Raw genomic sequence first — 17,875 nt, 5'->3', positions numbered from 1 at the left:
ACGGGGATAGGTAAAGCAGTTGGAGGCAAAACTGCCTGAGTTCAGAAAATTGTTGAGGCAAAATCAAGAACACTCCAGGTTTCGGGTCTGGGGATTAAATGGACGAAAGAGCAGTATGAGAATTTCCCAGACAGCTGGACTGCCTGCATCTCTGTGGAGTTGGGGCAGAAGGGGCAGAGTTTGAGTAGCTGTCTCCAGTTTGCCTTGTAAGTATGAAAGTTCCAAGGCACTGAGGCATCTTTCAGCCCTTCTGGACAGGGATCACAAGTAGCAGAATTGGGCATAAAGTAGAGATTAGCATGTCAGAGACTCTCCTACACTGTTTGGAGTCCAAATCATCAGTGTGTGTACGTGTGTGTGCTTGTGTGTCTGCCCAGGAGGTAGATAAATCTGACAAGACCTGGATGTCAGGACAAAGGACAAAGCTGGAGTTGGATGCAGAACCCCTTGAATTTGAAATTGCAAGTAAGATTAGGTTCTAGAAAGATCTGACTTGGAATTATGATTAGGATTAAGGTTGTCACAGGAGTCCCCGCCCATTCTGTTCCCAACCCCCCCTTTCCATTTTGGTTGAGAATGCAGATTGGGTGCCGTGTCAACATGAAGAGCTGATGATGGGGCTGGAGTGATAGTACAGCAGGTAGGGTGCTTGCCTTGCACGCGGCCAATCTGGGTTCGATTCCCAGCATCCCATATGGTCCCCTTGATGTCGGTGGGCCCCACGGGTGACTTCCGTGAAGCAGAGAGGAGAAAGACATCACTTTCTCCCCAGCTACCTCTACCACCTGGGACCCAGAGTTACTGGGTTCTTGTCTTCGCTCTTGGAAAAGAATTTCAGGAGTAGACAAGCAGTGAAGTAACAGATTTTATTTAGAGGTTTCTGAGGGAAGGAGGAAGGGATAAGTGGAAAGGAAAAAACAGTAGGAGTAACACACTCAAGAGCGAATGCGGGCTTCTCCAAGGGTGGAGGAAGCTCTACACACATCCTAGCACTGGACATGAAAGTATGAAAGTACACATCTCAAGGGGGGAGATGCGGGCGACACATGTGCTTGGGCACCACATGTGCTCGGCCACGTGGGCAAAAGCAGCACATAGGCTCAGGCAGCATATGCGCGCCCTTCCTTTGTTCAAGGTGTCTTTTATAGGGTCTCTTCAACCTGCCCCCACGTGGGGGCTTGCTAAGGAGGTTACCAGGGAGGTTGGGAGTGGTGACGGTCTTCTTTAGGCTGGATCACATTTTAATCAGATTAAGGGAGAGGTTGACAGAATTGAGGAACTTCATGGGGAGGGGTCCAACCTCCTCAAGGTCTGCTGAAGGTCTTATTAGGTCTGTTTTCTGTATCCACAAGGTGGGTCAGTCTCAGGATTCTTCTTCCCAGAGACTTTGTTAATCTGTTTCATTGCCAAGGGATGAAACATTTCCCTATCTACCTGCCTACATCACCCTGAGCACCGCCAGGGGTAATTCCTGAGTACTTGAGCCAGGAGTGACCCCTGTGCATCACCAGGTGTGACCCAAAAAGCAAAAAAAAAAAAAAAAAAAAAAAAAAGAGCTGACCAGAGAATCAACACATCATTTCAGGTGATGAGAACCTCGAGACAAAAGTCAAGCAAGACAAAGGAAAGTGAGGGGTCGTGGGCAGGGCTGGACAACTATTTAAAGGGCTTCAAGATAAGGCTGCTTTAAAAAATGAGCATTTGAGCAGAGCCCCGAGGGCTGCAGGGGTCCACACCTAGGAAGGGAGGCGGGACAGCAGGGAGAGAACCGGTGTCACACAGAAGCCGAGTCTGGGACGTCCACGTGGAAAGCTCGCGAAGGCGCGTGAATGCACACGTCCGGGGGAGTGGGTGCCTGAGGTGGGGCGAGGATGGGGTCGGTCCAGCTCTGCTTTCCGGGCCCACTGCTTCTCGCCTCCAGCACGCAGACCAGGCGGTGCAGCAGGCCCGGGCCAGGCGACTCCGGGAGGCCTGGGAGTGCGGGGAGGCAGCGCCCAGGCTGCGCCGCGATGGCGGAGCCACTGCGGGGCTGGAGGAAGGGGCGGGCCCGAGCGTGAGCGCGAGGCACCACCTGCAGGCCGCGGGCGAAGGCACACCCGGCACCTCCGCTTCCCCCGGGCCCTCTCTGCTCCCTCGGGGCGGGGAGTGTCCGTGTCGGCGCAGCAAGGCCGTCAATAAAGTTTTTCTTGTTCTCCCTCCCAGGCTTCTTCACGCCGCCCCTCGAGTCTCGCGAGAGCGCGACTCGCGGCTACCATGGCGGCCGCGCTTGAAACGGCGGCGGCCGCCCAGCCCGCCGAGCCCGCTGAGCCCGCGGCCGAGGCGGCGGGAGCCGAGGCCCGCCGCGGGGCGGCGCGGAGCCTGCGGACGGCTCACGACCTCGGCGGCCCGCGGGCTCGCACTGGCGACGTGCTGCTGGCCGAGCCGGCCGACTTCGCGTCGCTGCTGCTGTCGCGGCCGGTGCTGGACGGGCTGCGGGAGGCGGGCTTCGAGAGGCCGTCGCCGGTGCAGCTCAAGGCCATCCCGCTGGGCCGCTGCGGGCTCGGTGAGGGCGGAGGGGGACGGGGAGGCTCGGTGAGGGTCCTGGGAGGAGGACGGCGGAGGGGCCGGCCGGGAGGGGGGGGCGGGACGGGGGAGGGGTCGGGGAGGCGGGGCGGGGGGAGGTATGTGTGGGGGGGGGTGTGGGGAGGTCGGGGGAGGAACAGGGGAGGACGGGGAGGGGACTGGGACGCTCTGCATTTCCTAGCCTCAGTTTTCTCCTTTGCCAAACCGAGGCTAGGGCTCCAAGGTCAGTGGCCGGGCCCGACACGTGGCGCGGAGTTTGGGACGGTGCACGGGAGAGGGTCTCGACCCCCCCCCCCCCTTACTGGCTAAGGATGCTGTGCCTCTCGCCCCCTCCAGATTTAATCGTTCAAGCTAAGTCCGGGACTGGGAAAACCTGTGTGTTCTCCACCATTGCCTTGGACACCCTGATTCTGGAAAACTTAAGTACTCAGGTGAGTTGGAACTCGTCCCTGGAGGCTGCGGGGGCTGTGTGGCCCGGATTTCCGTGAGTTTTGCAGAGAACCCTCCAGGGGCAGAGACCTTGAGGACTCAGAAAATGCTTCGGAGTGGAGGACAGGGTGGTTGAGTTGCTGGTGACCAGAGGATATGGAATCACTACTAGAAGAATGGCATTTGCACTCCAACTGCTGCCTGTCAATATAGAACCCCTCCTAGTGTGCCAGTGTGGTCACTGCCCAGGGAGCAGGTGTGGACCCCATGTTCTGCAGCCTGATGTCTGAAGTTGGCTGAGATTGAGCGCTGCGGCAGTCATTCTAATGTGTTGTGCGGCTCTGCCTACTCTTAGTCACTGCAGGGGGTTTTAGTGCATTGTGTCCTGTAGGTCAAAGACCTTAGCCAAATTAACACCAAAATTAACCAGATATATGGGTTTGGAGTTCCATTTCATCAGCAAATGGATGTTAGGAGCCTACTCTTGGCTCATTGGTTTAAGTCTACTACTGCCTGGGATCTCCAGGTCCGGGCCACCTGCATGCACAAGGCCCCCTGACAGCCCTCTGCTGGGAGCCCAGGGGAGGGATAAGAACACGCAGGTTGGGGAAACCAAGTCAGTGCTGAGTCCTGTGATAGAAGCATCCAAGCACTGCAGACACTGGAGATGGAAAGGTGAGTCAGTCCAGTCCTCACAGGCTGTGCCTTTGTAATTATGAGGCTACTCAGTAATGAGCATAAGAATGATTTTTTTTTTGCTTTTTGGGTCACACCCGGCGATGCAATGCACAGGGGTTAGTTACTCCTGGCTCATGGGCTCAGGAATCACTCCTGGCGGTGCTCAGGGGACCATATGGGATACTGGGAATCGAACCCGGGTCGACCGCGTGCAAGGCAAATGCCCTACCTGCTGTGCTATTGCTCCGGCCCCCGTAAAGTCTTTTTTTAAGTCCTGGGTAAGTCCTGGATAATGCGACCTTAGGAAATCCTCTGCCAAGGACCTGGGCTATTCCACACGTGAGTTGAGGTATATTAGAGATTTTAACTTAAGACAATTTGGCAGCAAGTCAAAAATATACCTTGACTAACTTCCATAAATAAAAAAATTAAAAATGTAAGTTTTGGGGACTGGGAGATGAGACAGCGGTTAGGGCCCATTTGCCTGACCAGTGTTGATCTTGGCACCACAGGGCCTTTGATCGATCTACCACCCAGATGGCCCTAGTCATCCTGGGCAGAGCACCGTGTCCTCAGGCCTGAGCACTGAGCTGCTGGCCTGGTTGATCAAGTATCTTCTGGAGTTCGAGAACTCCCAGGCCCCCTTGAACGCTGCTTGGGAGGGGGAAAAGGATGGAAGGAAGAATGCACATTTGTTTCTGAAAATTGGGGGAAAATCAGAAAAATAAAATTTTCAGAAAGAAAGATACTCTCATGCCCTCAGAAATGGCTGTTTTATTGTTGTGGCTATTTTCTCTTAGTGTGTTTTCTCCCATATTTTTTCTTTTCTCAATCCAGCTTGTGTGGTGTCACCTCCTCCTGCAGTAGTTATTTGCTGACACTTCAGTGCCTTCCATAACCTGTTATAAAAATCCGGAGTTAGATCTCTGACCTTTACTTCTGTTCTTGCTATATTCATGGGCCTCTGTGTTTTTTCTTGGACACACTAAGAAACCTGCTGTTTTAGGCCTGGGCATCTGCTATTTACACTTCCTGAGCACACCCCTCCCTCAGGCTGTCCTCCAAGGCTCTTGTGTTTTGGGTCTCTACTAAATGGTGCCTCCTTGCCTTGATCACTTTATTTAAAATTACTGCTTCCTGGGGCTAGAGGGATAGCTATAGGGGTATGACACTATGAATGCAGCCCACCCAGGTTCGATCCCTGGCATCACCAACACCACTTGCCCTCTCCCCACCACCACTAGAAGAAACCTCGAGCACAGAGCTGGGAATAATTCGAGAGCATTGCCAAGTGTGGCCCCAAGACACTCTCCCAACATACTTGTTTATACTGTTACTAACAATTCAAGAGTGAAAGAGCCTGGGGCCAGGAGATAAGTCCATCCCTTTGAGTGCTTACCTTGCAGAGAGGCGTCCCCACTCTCCCACATCTAGTGTGGCCCTTCCTCGGGTCAGAGGCTTCTATTTGTAAAAAAAAAAAATGTCATGGGGGTACTGTTCACTGTGGACTCTTCCCGGCAATTTGTATGTCAGCAGGAACATAGTAGGTTCTTTTGGGAGACCAGAGGGAATGTTTGGACCAAGCCCACAGGTGCAAGGGTGGTTGACCTGGCTCTGTGCTGAGGAATGACTCCTGGTGGTGCTTTGGGGGCTCTGTATGTGAAGCAGGGGATTTGAGTAGACGCAGCAGCATGCAAGGCAATACCGTAATCTCTAGTTCTGTCCTGTCTCTCTAGCCCTCTCGGGTGGTTCTTTTTTTCTTTTTAAAAAGTTTTTCATAAAGTTTTTCACAGTAATGGATTACATTCAATATTTTGACACCAGACCCAGCACCATTATTTTGAGTTTTCCCGCCACCACTCAAGCCTGCTGAAAAGGCATATGCTAGATAATTTATTTTGTATTACTTATTATGTTATTATTATTATTATTATTATTATTATTTTTTGCTTTTTGGGTCACACCCATCAATGCACAGGGGTCACTCCTGGCTCTGCACTCAGGAATTACCTCTGGCAGTGCTCAGTGGACCATATGGGATGCTGGGAATCGAACCCGGGTCAGCCGTGTGCAAGGCAAACGCCCTACCCGCTGTGCTATCACTCCAGCCTCTGTATTACTTGTTATGAATAAATTTTAGATAATTTGGTTCTGAAGAAATCTGCAGCAAGCTGCTCAGTTCTGTGATTCTTTTGTGTGTCTCTGGATCATAGCCGTTAAGAAGTTCCGATGGTTCTTAATTATTGAATACATGAATGAATGGAATTTTTCTTGACAGTAAAGACTTGTCACTTAACACAATCATTTTTTTTTAATGATTTGTGTTACTTTATTATTTTTTTTAAATTTATTTTTAATTAGTGAATCACTGTGAGGGTACAGTTACAGATTTATACACTTTTGTGCTTATGTTTCCTTCATACAAAGTTCGGGACCCCATCCCTTCACCAGTGGCCATTCTCCACCACCAGTAAACCCAGCATCCCTCCCACCCTCCCCAATCCCATCTCCCCCCACCCCACCCTGCCACTGTGGCAGGGCATCCCCTTCTGTTCTCTCTCTCTAATTAGCTGTTGAGGTTTGCAATAAAGGTGTTGAGTGGCCACTGTGCTCAGTCTCTAGCCCTCATTCAGCCCGAAACTCCCTTCCCCTACATGGCCTTCAACTACATTATAGTTGGTGATCCCTTCTCTGAGTTGCCCTTTCCCCAGAATGTGAGGCCAGCCTTCAAACCACGGAGTCAACCTCCTGGTACTTATTTCTACGATTCTTGGGTGATAGTCTCCCACTCTGTTATTCTATATGCCATAGATGAGTGCAATCTTTCTATGTCTGTCTCTCTCTTTCTGACTCATTTCACTTAGCATGAAACTTTTCATGCCGATCCACTTGAATACAAAATTCATGACCTCCTTTTTTCTAACAGCTGCATAGTATTCCATTGTATAGATGTACCAAAGTTTCCTCAACCAGTCATCCGTTCTAGGGCATTCGGGTTTTTTCCAGATTCTGGCTATTGTAAACAGTGCTGCAATGAACATACATGTACAGATGTTGTTTCGATTATACTTTTTTGCATCTCTGGGATATATTCCCAGCAGTGGTATTGCTGGGTCAAATGGGAGCTCAACCTCTAGCTTTTTGAGAATCGTCCATTCCATATTGTTTTCCAGAAGGGCTGAACCAGTCGGCATTCCCACCAGCAGTGTAGAAGGGTCCCTTTCTCCCCACATCCTCTCCAACAGCGGTTGCTTTTGTTCTTTTGGATGTGTGCTAGTCTCTGTGGTGTGAGGTGGTATCTCGTGGTTGTTTTGATCTGCATCTCTCTGATGATTAGTGATGTAGAGCACTTTTTCATGTGCCTTTTGGCCATTTGTATTTCTTCCTTGGTAAAGTTTCTGTTCATTTCTTCGCCCCATTTTTTAATGGGGTTGGATGTTTTCTTCTTGTAGAGTTCAACCAGTGCTTTATATACCATTGATATCAACCCCTTATCTGATGGGTATTGTGTAAATATCCTTTCCCATTCTGTGGATAGTCTTTGTATTCTGGTCACTGTATGTTTTGCGGTTAACACAATCATTTACACAAAAAATTGTTCACTGTGTAACCAATTAGCTAATTGCATGTGTTTGGTCTTCTGGTTCACTAAAGGTGCTTCATGTTTGGTTTTTATTTTTTAGATTTTGATCTTGGCTCCTACAAGAGAAATTGCTGTTCAGATACATTCTGTTATCACAAGTATCGGAATCAAAATGGAGGGCTTAGAGTGTCATGTCTTTATTGGAGGGACTCCATTATCACAAGACAAAACCAAACTTAAAAAGTGTCATATTGCTGTTGGATCTCCTGGTAAGAATCAGTGTTCCTGGTACTCTCTTGTCTCCTGAGTCCTGCTAGAACTGATCCCTGAGCGCAGTGCTAGGAGTAAGCCCTGAACACTGCCAGGTATCACCCAGAAACCAAAATAAAATAAAATAAAATAAAATAAAAAGAGAAGGAAGGAAAAATGTCATGTTTATTCATAATTTAGATCTCTAACTGAACACTTATTATTTTGTATGGCTTTTGAGTTTTGATTCTGTAGCTTCAAACATGTAAGCTGGCTGAACCTGTAGCAACTGAGTACCTTCAGTATGCTGATAAAAATATGGGAGATTTTGCTAACTGTGGTAATTATTTTGTGGATTAGACATGAAGAGCCTTATATGAAGAGATACGAACACATTGAATTTCTAGCCGAATTTATAACGTTTCAGTTTTAGTCCAGTGTGTTAAGAACAAGAATGGGATTAGTTTTGAAGAAAAAGAATGAGATGACTTTGCTTTCTCTGTTAGTCATTCAGTCATGAATCATCACTTACTGGAACTTTTGACAAGAGTGCCTATTTTTCCGTACTTGTGAGCTATGAAAATAATGGAATTTGGCTAGATCTGAACTCGAATTTTAGTGGTTTAGTGTATAAATGTACAATGAAGTTTGGATTAGAAATTTGGCAGTCTGTGGGTGAATAATAATCACTGAGATTCATCTGCCATTTCTTTGGTGCATTGCAAATTTTAATTTTTTTCCCCTTGTAATTTAGGCAGAATTAAACAACTGATAGAACTTGACTACTTGAACCCGCACAGTATCCGTCTCTTTATTCTTGATGAAGCAGATAAGCTTTTAGAAGAAGGCAGTTTCCAGGAGCAAATAAAGTAAGAAAAATTACCAACTTAGCTATTAAAGGGGTGTGCGAAGTTATGAATCTTTAGCTTTTTTAGGTGGATAATTTACTGTCTGAATGATTTCCATGATATATTTTTATTGTTTTTTTTTTTTTTTTGCAGTTGGATTTACTCTTCTTTGCCTGCCAGTAAACAGATGTTGGCAGTATCAGCTACTTACCCTGAAGTTTTGGCAAATGCATTGACAAAATATATGCGAGAGCCCACTTTTGTGAGACTAAATTCCAGTGACCCAAGTCTCATAGGTGTGTGCAGGTGATCAGATACCGAACAGTTATGGCTTGTTTGTGCTGCTTTGAAGTGTTGCTGTGCTCAGTTATTTATGGCTTTGTGTTTGCTGTTAGAGTATAGCAGATACATACATTTTAATTAACTCTTGACTTCTTTGTAGGTTTAAAGCAATATTACAAAGTTGTCGATTCCTACCCTTTGGCACATAAGATTTTTGAGGAGAAGAGTCAGCATTTACAAGAACTCTTCAGCAGAATTCCATTCAATCAAGCTTTAGTCTTTTCCAATTTGCATAGCAGGTAAGGTCCCTTAAGAGGCCACGTGGGAAATCTGTGCGTTATAGACTGTGTGGGCAGCAGCTGTAAACGATAACCCTCTGTGTCCATAGAGCGCAGCATTTGGCTGATGTCCTTTCTTCCAAAGGCTTTCCTGCCGAGTGCATTTCAGGTAAGGCTGTCTCTCACTTTAGTCTTCCTTTAGAAAGCTGACTTGTTGGAAGGAAATGAAACAACACTTCATTAGTTACCTTGTTACTATTACATTTCACAAACCAGTGCTGCAGAGTAAAGGAAATTTGAGGTTTATTTTTCATTGGGATTAACGATATATAATTAAAAATTTTAAAGTTGGAGTTATATCCACAGAAAACTTACTCTCATAAAGTAAAGTTTGACTTCTGAGGAAAGCATGTTCTTTCTTTACATAGTCATTTTTAAAATGCTAAGAGTAGCTAACTGGGCAAATGTGGTTCATTTTTGATGCAAAGTTTAAGTATTACTGCTAGCCAACTTGGAATGAAAGATTTAAAGGAATTTCTGATAAGTGAAGATCCTTTTTTTTAGGGTTTTGATTAATAGGTAAATCCCATCAACTTAAACTTGTTTAGTCATGGTTTGTCTTCTTATATTGTGGGTGAATTGGTTTTTGACAAATCAATATTTTGATTACAGATCTTGCTTTTAACACCTATTTTCCAAAAGCTGACTGAAGTAATTTTTTCCCCTAAGAATTATATCTTGCGTAACTTTGAAGGTAGTGTTCAGTGTTGTTTCTGTAGCTATAACGTAGAGTCTATTTAAAATAGATTTGAAAAATAATTTTTTTAATTGAATCACCATGAGATATAGCTACAAAGCTTTCATAATTTTGCCATACAATGATCAAACACCCATCCTCCCACCAGTGTACATTTTCCACCACCAATGTCCCCAGTACCTCTCCTGTCTCACCTAACCCACCCCTTGACTCTGTGGCAAACAATTTCCTTCTTACTCTCTACTTTTGAGCATTATGGTTTGCAATACAGATACTGAGAGGCTATCATGTTTCATCCTTTACTTTCAGCACACATCTCCCATCCCGAGCGATCCCTTCAACCATCATTGACTTAATGATCCCTTCTCTATTCCAGCTGCCTTCTCCCAGCTCATGGGGCAGGCTTTCAACCATGGAGCAATATTCCTGGTCCTTGTAGCTAATGTCCTTAGGTGTTAGTCTCATGTTATTTTATATTCCACAAATGGGTGCAGCCATTCTATGTCTGTCCCTCTCTTTCTGAATCATTTCCCTTAGCATGATACTCTCCATGTCCATCCACTTATAAGCAAATCGATAGCACAGTGGGTAGGATGTTTTCCTTGCACACGGCTGACCTGGGTTCAATTCTTCCATCCCTCTCGGAGAGCCCTGCAAGCTACCGAAAGTAGCTTGATTCCTGCCTGACATTACTGGGAGCACCCTTCCCACCAAATGGTTTTTGAATTTAAAATTGATGACCTAACCATATTTTAAGAGATTCTGAGTTTAGTTCTTAACCTGGATTGGCATGTAATGAAAGAATTAACTTTAGTTGACTTGGTGATTCAATAAAAAATTTTTGAAAGAGAATTAGCTTCAGTTGGTATTTGAAATGTTATGACTGCCAGTTATGACTTTTTGCTTTTTAATAGATGAAGTATATCACTATTTTTCATATGACTTTCTTTTTGGGTCTTTTTAGGCAGCATGAATCAGAATCAACGTCTTGATGCTATGGCTAAACTAAAGCAATTTCATTGCAGAGTCCTTATTTCCACAGATTTGGTAAATTTTCTGTCGATTTTGGGTCACTAGTCCATCTTGACATATGTTCTGTTATCAAATGTACAGACTTCATCTAATATTTAGGAGGTGTCTAATAATACTGAAACATGATCATCTTTCATGGGGACAGTGCCTTTTTAAAGATGCCTTTTGTTTTATCTTAATTCCTGAAATTATTTGGAATAGATTTTCTATTCCTTGGCTTCTAAACAACCTTCTTGCTCCTAAGTATCTTTCTGTTCTTAATTTGGCTTTGATTGTACTACAGTTTGGATTGGCAGCCATGTCACAATGAACGCAAACCAACAGTTACTTTTTTTTTCAATTTAAGACTTCGCGTGGAATCGATGCTGAAAAGGTCAATCTGGTTGTGAACTTGGATGTACCAGTGGATTGGGAGACATACATGCATCGGATCGGCAGAGCTGGCCGCTTTGGTAATGTGGCGTTTCCCTTCTCTTCCCTTCTTGTGTGGATGACCAAGGTCAGGAGTTCTGGTGCTCCCCTGCTCAGACAGGACTTGCTGCAGGTTGTGCTCCTTCCGGAGTACCTGTCCATCTGTTCTTACAGGGACTCTGGAGTCAGTTGAGTTGTTTTTTGGGACCACACACACTTCTGAGGTACCAGAGCCCCTAGATAGTTGAGCTTCTAGGACCCACTGACTACCTACGCACAGCCCTGGCATTTTAACTCTTGCACATCCCAGCCACTGAACAATCCAGAGTTTCGTGTCATCATTGCCCACCCCCCCCCCAGCCCCCATACTTGGGATAGAACTTGAGATTTTTTTTCCCTTTTATGGTACTAATCACTGAATCTCCACCCCCTCATGCACTCCCCCTACCCCCCCAAACACATGCACACACACATGCACTCACACACGCTCTACCTCTGTACTTTTGAGCCATATCCCCAGCCCTGGATCCTTTGGGTGGGGGTGTGGGCTGGGGCAGTGGGGGTGGGAGGGTCAGTGTCTGGGTTTCTGGGCCCTTACCCAGGATGCTCAGAGATTACCCCTGGTTCTGCACTCAGGAATTATTCCTGGCAGAGCTCAGGGGACCTTATTGGGTATCGGGGATCGAACCCTGGTTGTCTGCATGCAAAACAAGCACCCTGCCTTGCTGTGCTATCTCTCTAACTCCAAATCCAGCCCTGGATCCTTAAAGGGGAGGAATTGATAATAAGACAAGTGGGCTCGCAGTGTTCCTTATGTGAAGATGACTTACTATTAATCATTTCCTTTGTGCTTCAGGTACTTTGGGGCTGACTGTGACCTACTGTTGTCGAGGAGAAGAAGAAGATATGATGATGAAAATTGCCCAGAAGTGTAATATCAATCTTCTGCCTTTACCAGGTATATTTGATGTACTTCGTCTTCTGTCAGAGTAATAGTGCTAATGATGATAGATCAGGTAATGATGACAACTAACAGAGTACTTCACATGTGTCCAGTACTGTTCCAAGGACTTTAGTTAATGCGTTTAATTCTCACCATAATTCTCTGAAGCATGCTGTCATTGACTGCTTTTTATACATGAGGACTTGAGGCATAGAAAGATTAAGTAATTTGCCTAAAACCTTAATAAGTTTTAAGAGAAGATGGCAAGTTTGGAACATGAAAAATATTTTGCTTAGTGCCAGAGCGATAATATAGTAGATAGAGTGTCTGCCTTGCACGCGACTGACCTGCATTTGGTCCCTGGCATCTCATATGATCCTCGAGCACTGTCAGGAGTACCCCTGAGCAACACAGGGTGTCGCCCCCCCAAAAAATATTTTGCTGCTGTGTATTCATTGTTTAGTTTGTGGCCTTGGTTTTATTCTTCTGTTGTTGTTTTGGGATACACCTGTCACTGCTCAGGGGTTACTCCTGGCTCTGCACTCAGGAAGCACTCTTGGTGGTGCTTAGGGTCATGGATGCCAGGGGTCAAACCCAGGTTAGCCATATGCCAAGCAAGTGCCTTACCTGCTATACGATCTCTGAGGCCCCCTTGATTTTATCCTTTTGTTTTTACTTTTATGTCCCTTCTTTTTCGTATATAAAAGGGAAGATAAGTCTTCCCTTTTATATTGCTAATCTCCTTTGTCATCATGGAGAAGGAAGAGTATCTTCAGTTTGAACATTAGTTTGAAAAATTGGAAGGACTGGATTTAGTGAAGTCAAACCAGTCAAACTGCTGGGCTTTTTGCTTTGGGCTACACCCAGCGATGCTTCGGTTACTCCTGGCTCTGTAATCATCACTCCTGGTGGTGCTCTGGGGACCATATGGGACTCTGGGGATCAAAAGGGGATGGCTGTGTGCAAAGCAAGTTTGGCATATCTACTGTCTCTCCAGCCCCTCAAACTATTGTTTTAAAGTGCAATCTAGAGAAATGCTTGTTCGAAACTTAATGATCTCTTGAAAACAAAATATCTCCCAAGTACTCTTTTGTGGAAATAGGGCTTATTTGTAGCTTTGTAGATGTTAAGGTGTTCATGGCAATACGTGTGTGTGTGTGTGTGTGTGTGTGTGTGAGAAATGTATATGTACGAAAGCTTATGTAAATCGCACAAGTTTTGACCATGTTGAATATGGGATATAGTGTCACTGAGGAAGTGAGTATCTTCCCACATCTTGTATTCCATAAGTGATATTTTCACAAAGCTCTCTTTTTTTTTTTTAATTTATTTTATTGAATCACCAAGTGGAAAGTTACAAAGTTCTCAGGCTTATATCTCAGTTCACAAAGCTCTCTTAAGCATAATTAATCACAGGGAAACCTGTGTCTCTGGGAGTTCTACTTTGTAATAATTCATTGGATTTTTTTTACAGTCTTCTGAAAGACTTCTGGACTTCTGTAATGAATTAAGCTTATTCCAACTTCTTTCCTGTTAGCATGTTGTTTTTTTGAATGGATGATTTTTATTTAGTTCTAACACTGTATTTTGTCAGTTCTAAGTATAAAAGTCCATTAATCTTTCAGATGATTATAATGTGGAAAAATTACTTTGGAGTTTGAAGAAAAGGGTTAAGACTTATGGTAGCATCTAATAATAAAAATAAAATTTTATTTTATTTTTATAGATGCTGGGGAAGATTGAATGTAAGGTTAACAGATCCTAAAATCTTGAGAAAATGACATTCCTGAGTTAGATTTAATGGACTAGAACTTGTGTAACTTATTCTTTAGGTTTCCTGGGGCAGAACTTGGAGGGAAATTGAAGTGACATTGGTGGGCAAGGGGCATCCCCCCTTAGTAGGAATCAGAGTTTTAGTCAAAGGGTCTGTTGATTAAAAAATCAAGAGCTCTAATTGAATCCAGATTCAAGGAATTAGTTGTACAGATAGATGGAACATTTGTGACATCTGTAGAGAACTCTATCTTTTCTGCCTGTAATGAAAATTGATTACTCTTTGTGTGAGTCTTAGTGGCTGCAAATTCTCATACCTGAATAGGACAGAAAGAGAGTGGGATTACTAGCTTATTTTAGTTATAATATCTCTTTGGTACCAGGTTCCTTTTTATAAAGCCACCAGCTTTTTTCCTCTCTCACAATTTTCTCTCCACCTTTGTTTCCCTGTTGGAGTATAATGTGGCAAATTTTTGTGGTTATGAGTTACATTATTTCCCCATTGGTAAATTTGTGGGAGCAGTATATTTTCTAATACTGTCAGTAAAGGGGTACAATTAAGAGAGAAGAGGGAATTATTGCAGACTTGAACGTCACTCTTTTCAAATATGTTTGGCAGTGATGGTGGTTATTACTTGTTAAGTATGAGATAGGTCTTAAATATTTTGCCACAGATTTATTATTGGTCTTTTAAAGGACTAATATTTTTTAAGTTGCAATGTATCAGTAGTATATTTTGCTTCTTATTTGACCATCCAAAACTTTATGAAAACCATTCAGGAAATGCTGGTTTAGAGCAGCTTGAGAATTTTAATACTTTCTTTTTTTTTTTTTTTAATGTAGATCCCATTCCTCCTGGTCTGATGGAAGAATGTGTGGGTTGTGATGTGGAGGTTAAAGCTGCTGTTCATACTTATGATTTGACAAGTATGTCTGTTCAGCCCCTAAAAAAGCAAATTCAAAAGATGGAAAGAAATGATCAGACTCAGAAAACACAGGGTAATCACATGTCTTCATCTAGAAATACAGCTGGACTATCAATCAAATCAAAAAATAATGTCAAACAAAAGCTTCCTGCAAAAAGCAACTCTGAGTGTGGGTTCCTGGAAAAGACAGTACCACCAAAAGAAGTTGGCTGTGCCGGTCAATTGGAGGAGCCAATGAAGACTCCCGTTCAGACCCCCACTGAGAACACAACCGATCAGCAGCAACTCAGAGATGCTTCCTCGGTGTCACTCCCCAAAATTCCTTGCCTGTCTTCCTTTAAAATCCATATGCCACGTGCTTTAACTTTTGCAGATCTGGTAGAGGATTATGAACACTATATTAAAGAGGGGTTTGAGAGACCCGTGGAAATCATTAGACACTATACAGGTCTCGGGGATCAGGCCGTGAATCCTCAGAATGGCTTTGTGAGAGAGAGAATCACTGAGGAGAGAGTGCAGACACTGGTAAGTAGTAGCCAGTCTGGAGATTCGGAGAGTGACAGTGATTCCTCCAGCTCCAGGACTTCTCACCAGAGCAAAGGAAGTAAGCTGTACTTGGAAGGCTCTTCTGAAACTCAGCTGAGAGAGACTGAGTCCACCCCTGTGTGTGGCCATGTCTCCCTGGAACAACATGTGGGTGATACCCCTAACCTAGGAGAACATCAGGAACCACCTGAAATCCAAGTGAAGACTAGGCATAAAGAGGGAGTCAACCCCAGAGGGAAGCAGAGCCGGAGAAATCTTCCGAGGCGGTCTTCCCATCGGCTGCAGTCAGATTCCCAGGAGGATGCCTGGTATGATGGCAACAGGGACACGTATCTGGACTCTGCTGACGCCTATCAGGATTATGAGGAGTACTGGAGAGCTTACTACAGAGCATGGCAGGAATACTATGCTGCTGCTTCTCAGTCATACTACTGGAATGCTCAGAGGCATCCAGGTTGGATGGCAGCCTATCACATGAATACAGTGTATCTACAAGAAATGATGCGTGGCAACCAATGATGACAGAATATACCTCAGGCCACCGGGAGGTTTCATCTCGAGCCTTCCTCTATGACCCACAGCAGTGTGGCATAGAGGAATTTCAGAGAAACTTAAAACATTGAAACTTTTGGGACTCATCTATTTTTCTGTTTTGGTTTTGGTCAGGCATGCTCTTTTTAAAAAAAGAAATTTCATGGACCAGATTCTTGAAAGAATTTTGGAACATACAGGTTAAAGGATACAGGATGCCATTCCAAAAGGATACATTGAAAAAAGACATATACTACTGCTTACTTAAAAAATAAAAATAGTTGAAATTTGAAAATCAATGTTACTTTGTGCTCTGGAGTTCTTTACAGGAGGCTTGGTGTGTATTTTCATAGGGACGTATTTGTAAACACATTTGTAGCATCATTCTAGAACAGAAAATCCTTGTGGATTAGGCAGAAATAAACTTTTCCTAAGGTACTTGACTTCAATATTTGCTTCCAGTTAAAGTACAAACTTCTAATGAGCTCACATATTTATTACTCAGTTTTTGAATGTCTTGTTACTGAGAATGTTAACGCTCTCTTGGGTTTCCTTGTACTAAATATATTGCTAAGGCTCGTCAGTGGCTTTCTTAGTTTCTGAGTAAGGAGAGCAGCTTTTTTTCTTTGTGGATCTTTAGCTCTTTTATGATGATTAAAGCTATAGACTTATTCCAGAAAATTTTTCATTCCATAGATGAAACCCCTGTTAACTGCCCCATTCTTCTTTTTTGAAGTATTTTGTAGATGCTAGAATTCTGTTCAGAATTTCCCAGTGTGACCTAATCTCATGTCTTCTAGCAAATTCCATCCTGCATCCTCCAGTTTTCATTTCTAGACTGTTGGGAATAGTCATTTGAGTTGATGCATTTGTACATTAGGACTTAGAAAAAAGTATCTTTGGAAGTGACACACTATTCTCTACTAGTAATGATTGCTTCCCAGACCTCTCCATGACTTAAATTTGTAGTGAGATTAAATCTTATGTATAGTGTATGTGTTTACTTTTTTGAATGGAAAGCTGTTTCCTGTGTATGTGCTTGTCTAGGCAGTACAAACATTGTTTCTTTGGGGCTGTAAGCACTCATTACTGTCAGCATTCCGTTGCCTTTTATTGTTGGACAGGCAAACGGTATCCATTTTAAACTTCTAACTTGGATTCTGGACATTTGAGTTGGCATTGTAGATTTGACTTAATGTATCAGGAACATAATCAGGTACATATATTGCCAAGTTAGAATGAATTAACAATACAGCAAATCCATAATTAGGTTTAGTATGTCATTAGGGAGTAGACTTTAATTGTGCATTACATTGTCATAATTTGTCTACCCTTCTCCCTACACTACAAATTCACACTTTGTCATGGATAGGGATTATAATTAGGATATTGCTACAGTCCACATTTTAATTAGGATTAGTCTTAAAATTAATTGGATCTGTTTTTAGGGATTTTTTTTTACAGTAAAAGGATGTTTAGTTTCTAATTTCATCTTTTTGGTAATCAGAAATATTTGACTTTTGGGGGAGTGGTGCACCATGGTTTACAAACTTACTAGGAAAGTTTCATACGTGAACAACATACATGAACAACAGCACCACACCCTCACCCCGGGCAGGTAGCTGCTTCCCTGCTGCTTCTCCACTGTCCCAGTGTCCCCAACTTCCTACTGAAGACAGTTCTCAGTCTCAGTGGCCTTGGGGCATTTGTTACTCCTCTAAATCTGTTTCTTTTGTTTTGGAGCCTCATCCACCACCCACCGATGCTTCAGTTCTTAGCTCAGGGAAGAACCTGTCAGGTTTGGGGGACTACATGGGGTGCCAGGATCGAATCCAGATCAGCCGCATGTAAGGCAAGAGCACTGGTTATTGACATGTGTGCCATTTTACTGGTGGGATGTGTGATGCCTCATTGTTTTGATTTGCATTTCGTTGCTGTTATGTGATGCTGACATTTTTGGCCATCTGTAAACACCTTTTTAAATAGAAAATAAGGTGAATATAACATACTTGCTTCATTTTGTATAAGCATGTGCTGTTTCCTTCCC

General features: G+C 43.9%; 1 protein-coding gene across 5 annotated transcripts; it reads left to right on the top strand.

The window, feature by feature from the left end:
- The first annotated feature begins 1,572 nt into the window (after positions 1-1,572).
- DDX20 (DEAD-box helicase 20) lies at positions 1,573-16,127 on the top strand. 5 transcript variants are annotated; one of them, XM_055138759.1, is made up of 11 exons: positions 1,964-2,542; positions 2,899-2,993; positions 7,353-7,521; positions 8,256-8,370; positions 8,503-8,645; positions 8,792-8,930; positions 9,020-9,078; positions 10,631-10,713; positions 11,045-11,150; positions 11,966-12,067; positions 14,669-16,127. In XM_055138759.1, the coding sequence occupies exons 1-11, from the start codon at positions 2,254-2,256 to the stop codon at positions 15,814-15,816; spliced, it is 2,448 nt and encodes an 815-aa protein (XP_054994734.1). In that variant the 5' UTR covers positions 1,964-2,253; the 3' UTR covers positions 15,817-16,127. The 5 variants fall into 5 exon arrangements, 3 of the variants coding, with proteins under 3 accessions (XP_054994735.1, XP_054994736.1, XP_054994734.1); XR_008630224.1 differs by lacking the exons at positions 9,020-9,078; positions 11,966-12,067; positions 14,669-16,127 and having other exon boundaries at positions 1,586-2,542; XR_008630225.1 differs by lacking the exons at positions 7,353-7,521; positions 8,792-8,930; positions 9,020-9,078; ... (2 more) ...; positions 11,966-12,067; positions 14,669-16,127 and having other exon boundaries at positions 1,573-2,542; positions 8,503-8,641.
- Positions 16,128-17,875: the final 1,748 nt, after the last annotated feature.

Source organism: Sorex araneus, chromosome 5 (assembly GCF_027595985.1).
Source record: "Sorex araneus isolate mSorAra2 chromosome 5, mSorAra2.pri, whole genome shotgun sequence".
Classification (NCBI taxonomy): Eukaryota; Metazoa; Chordata; class Mammalia; order Eulipotyphla; family Soricidae; genus Sorex; species Sorex araneus.
Note: the sequence above shows the minus strand (reverse complement) of the source record. Positions and strands in the feature narration are given on the sequence as shown.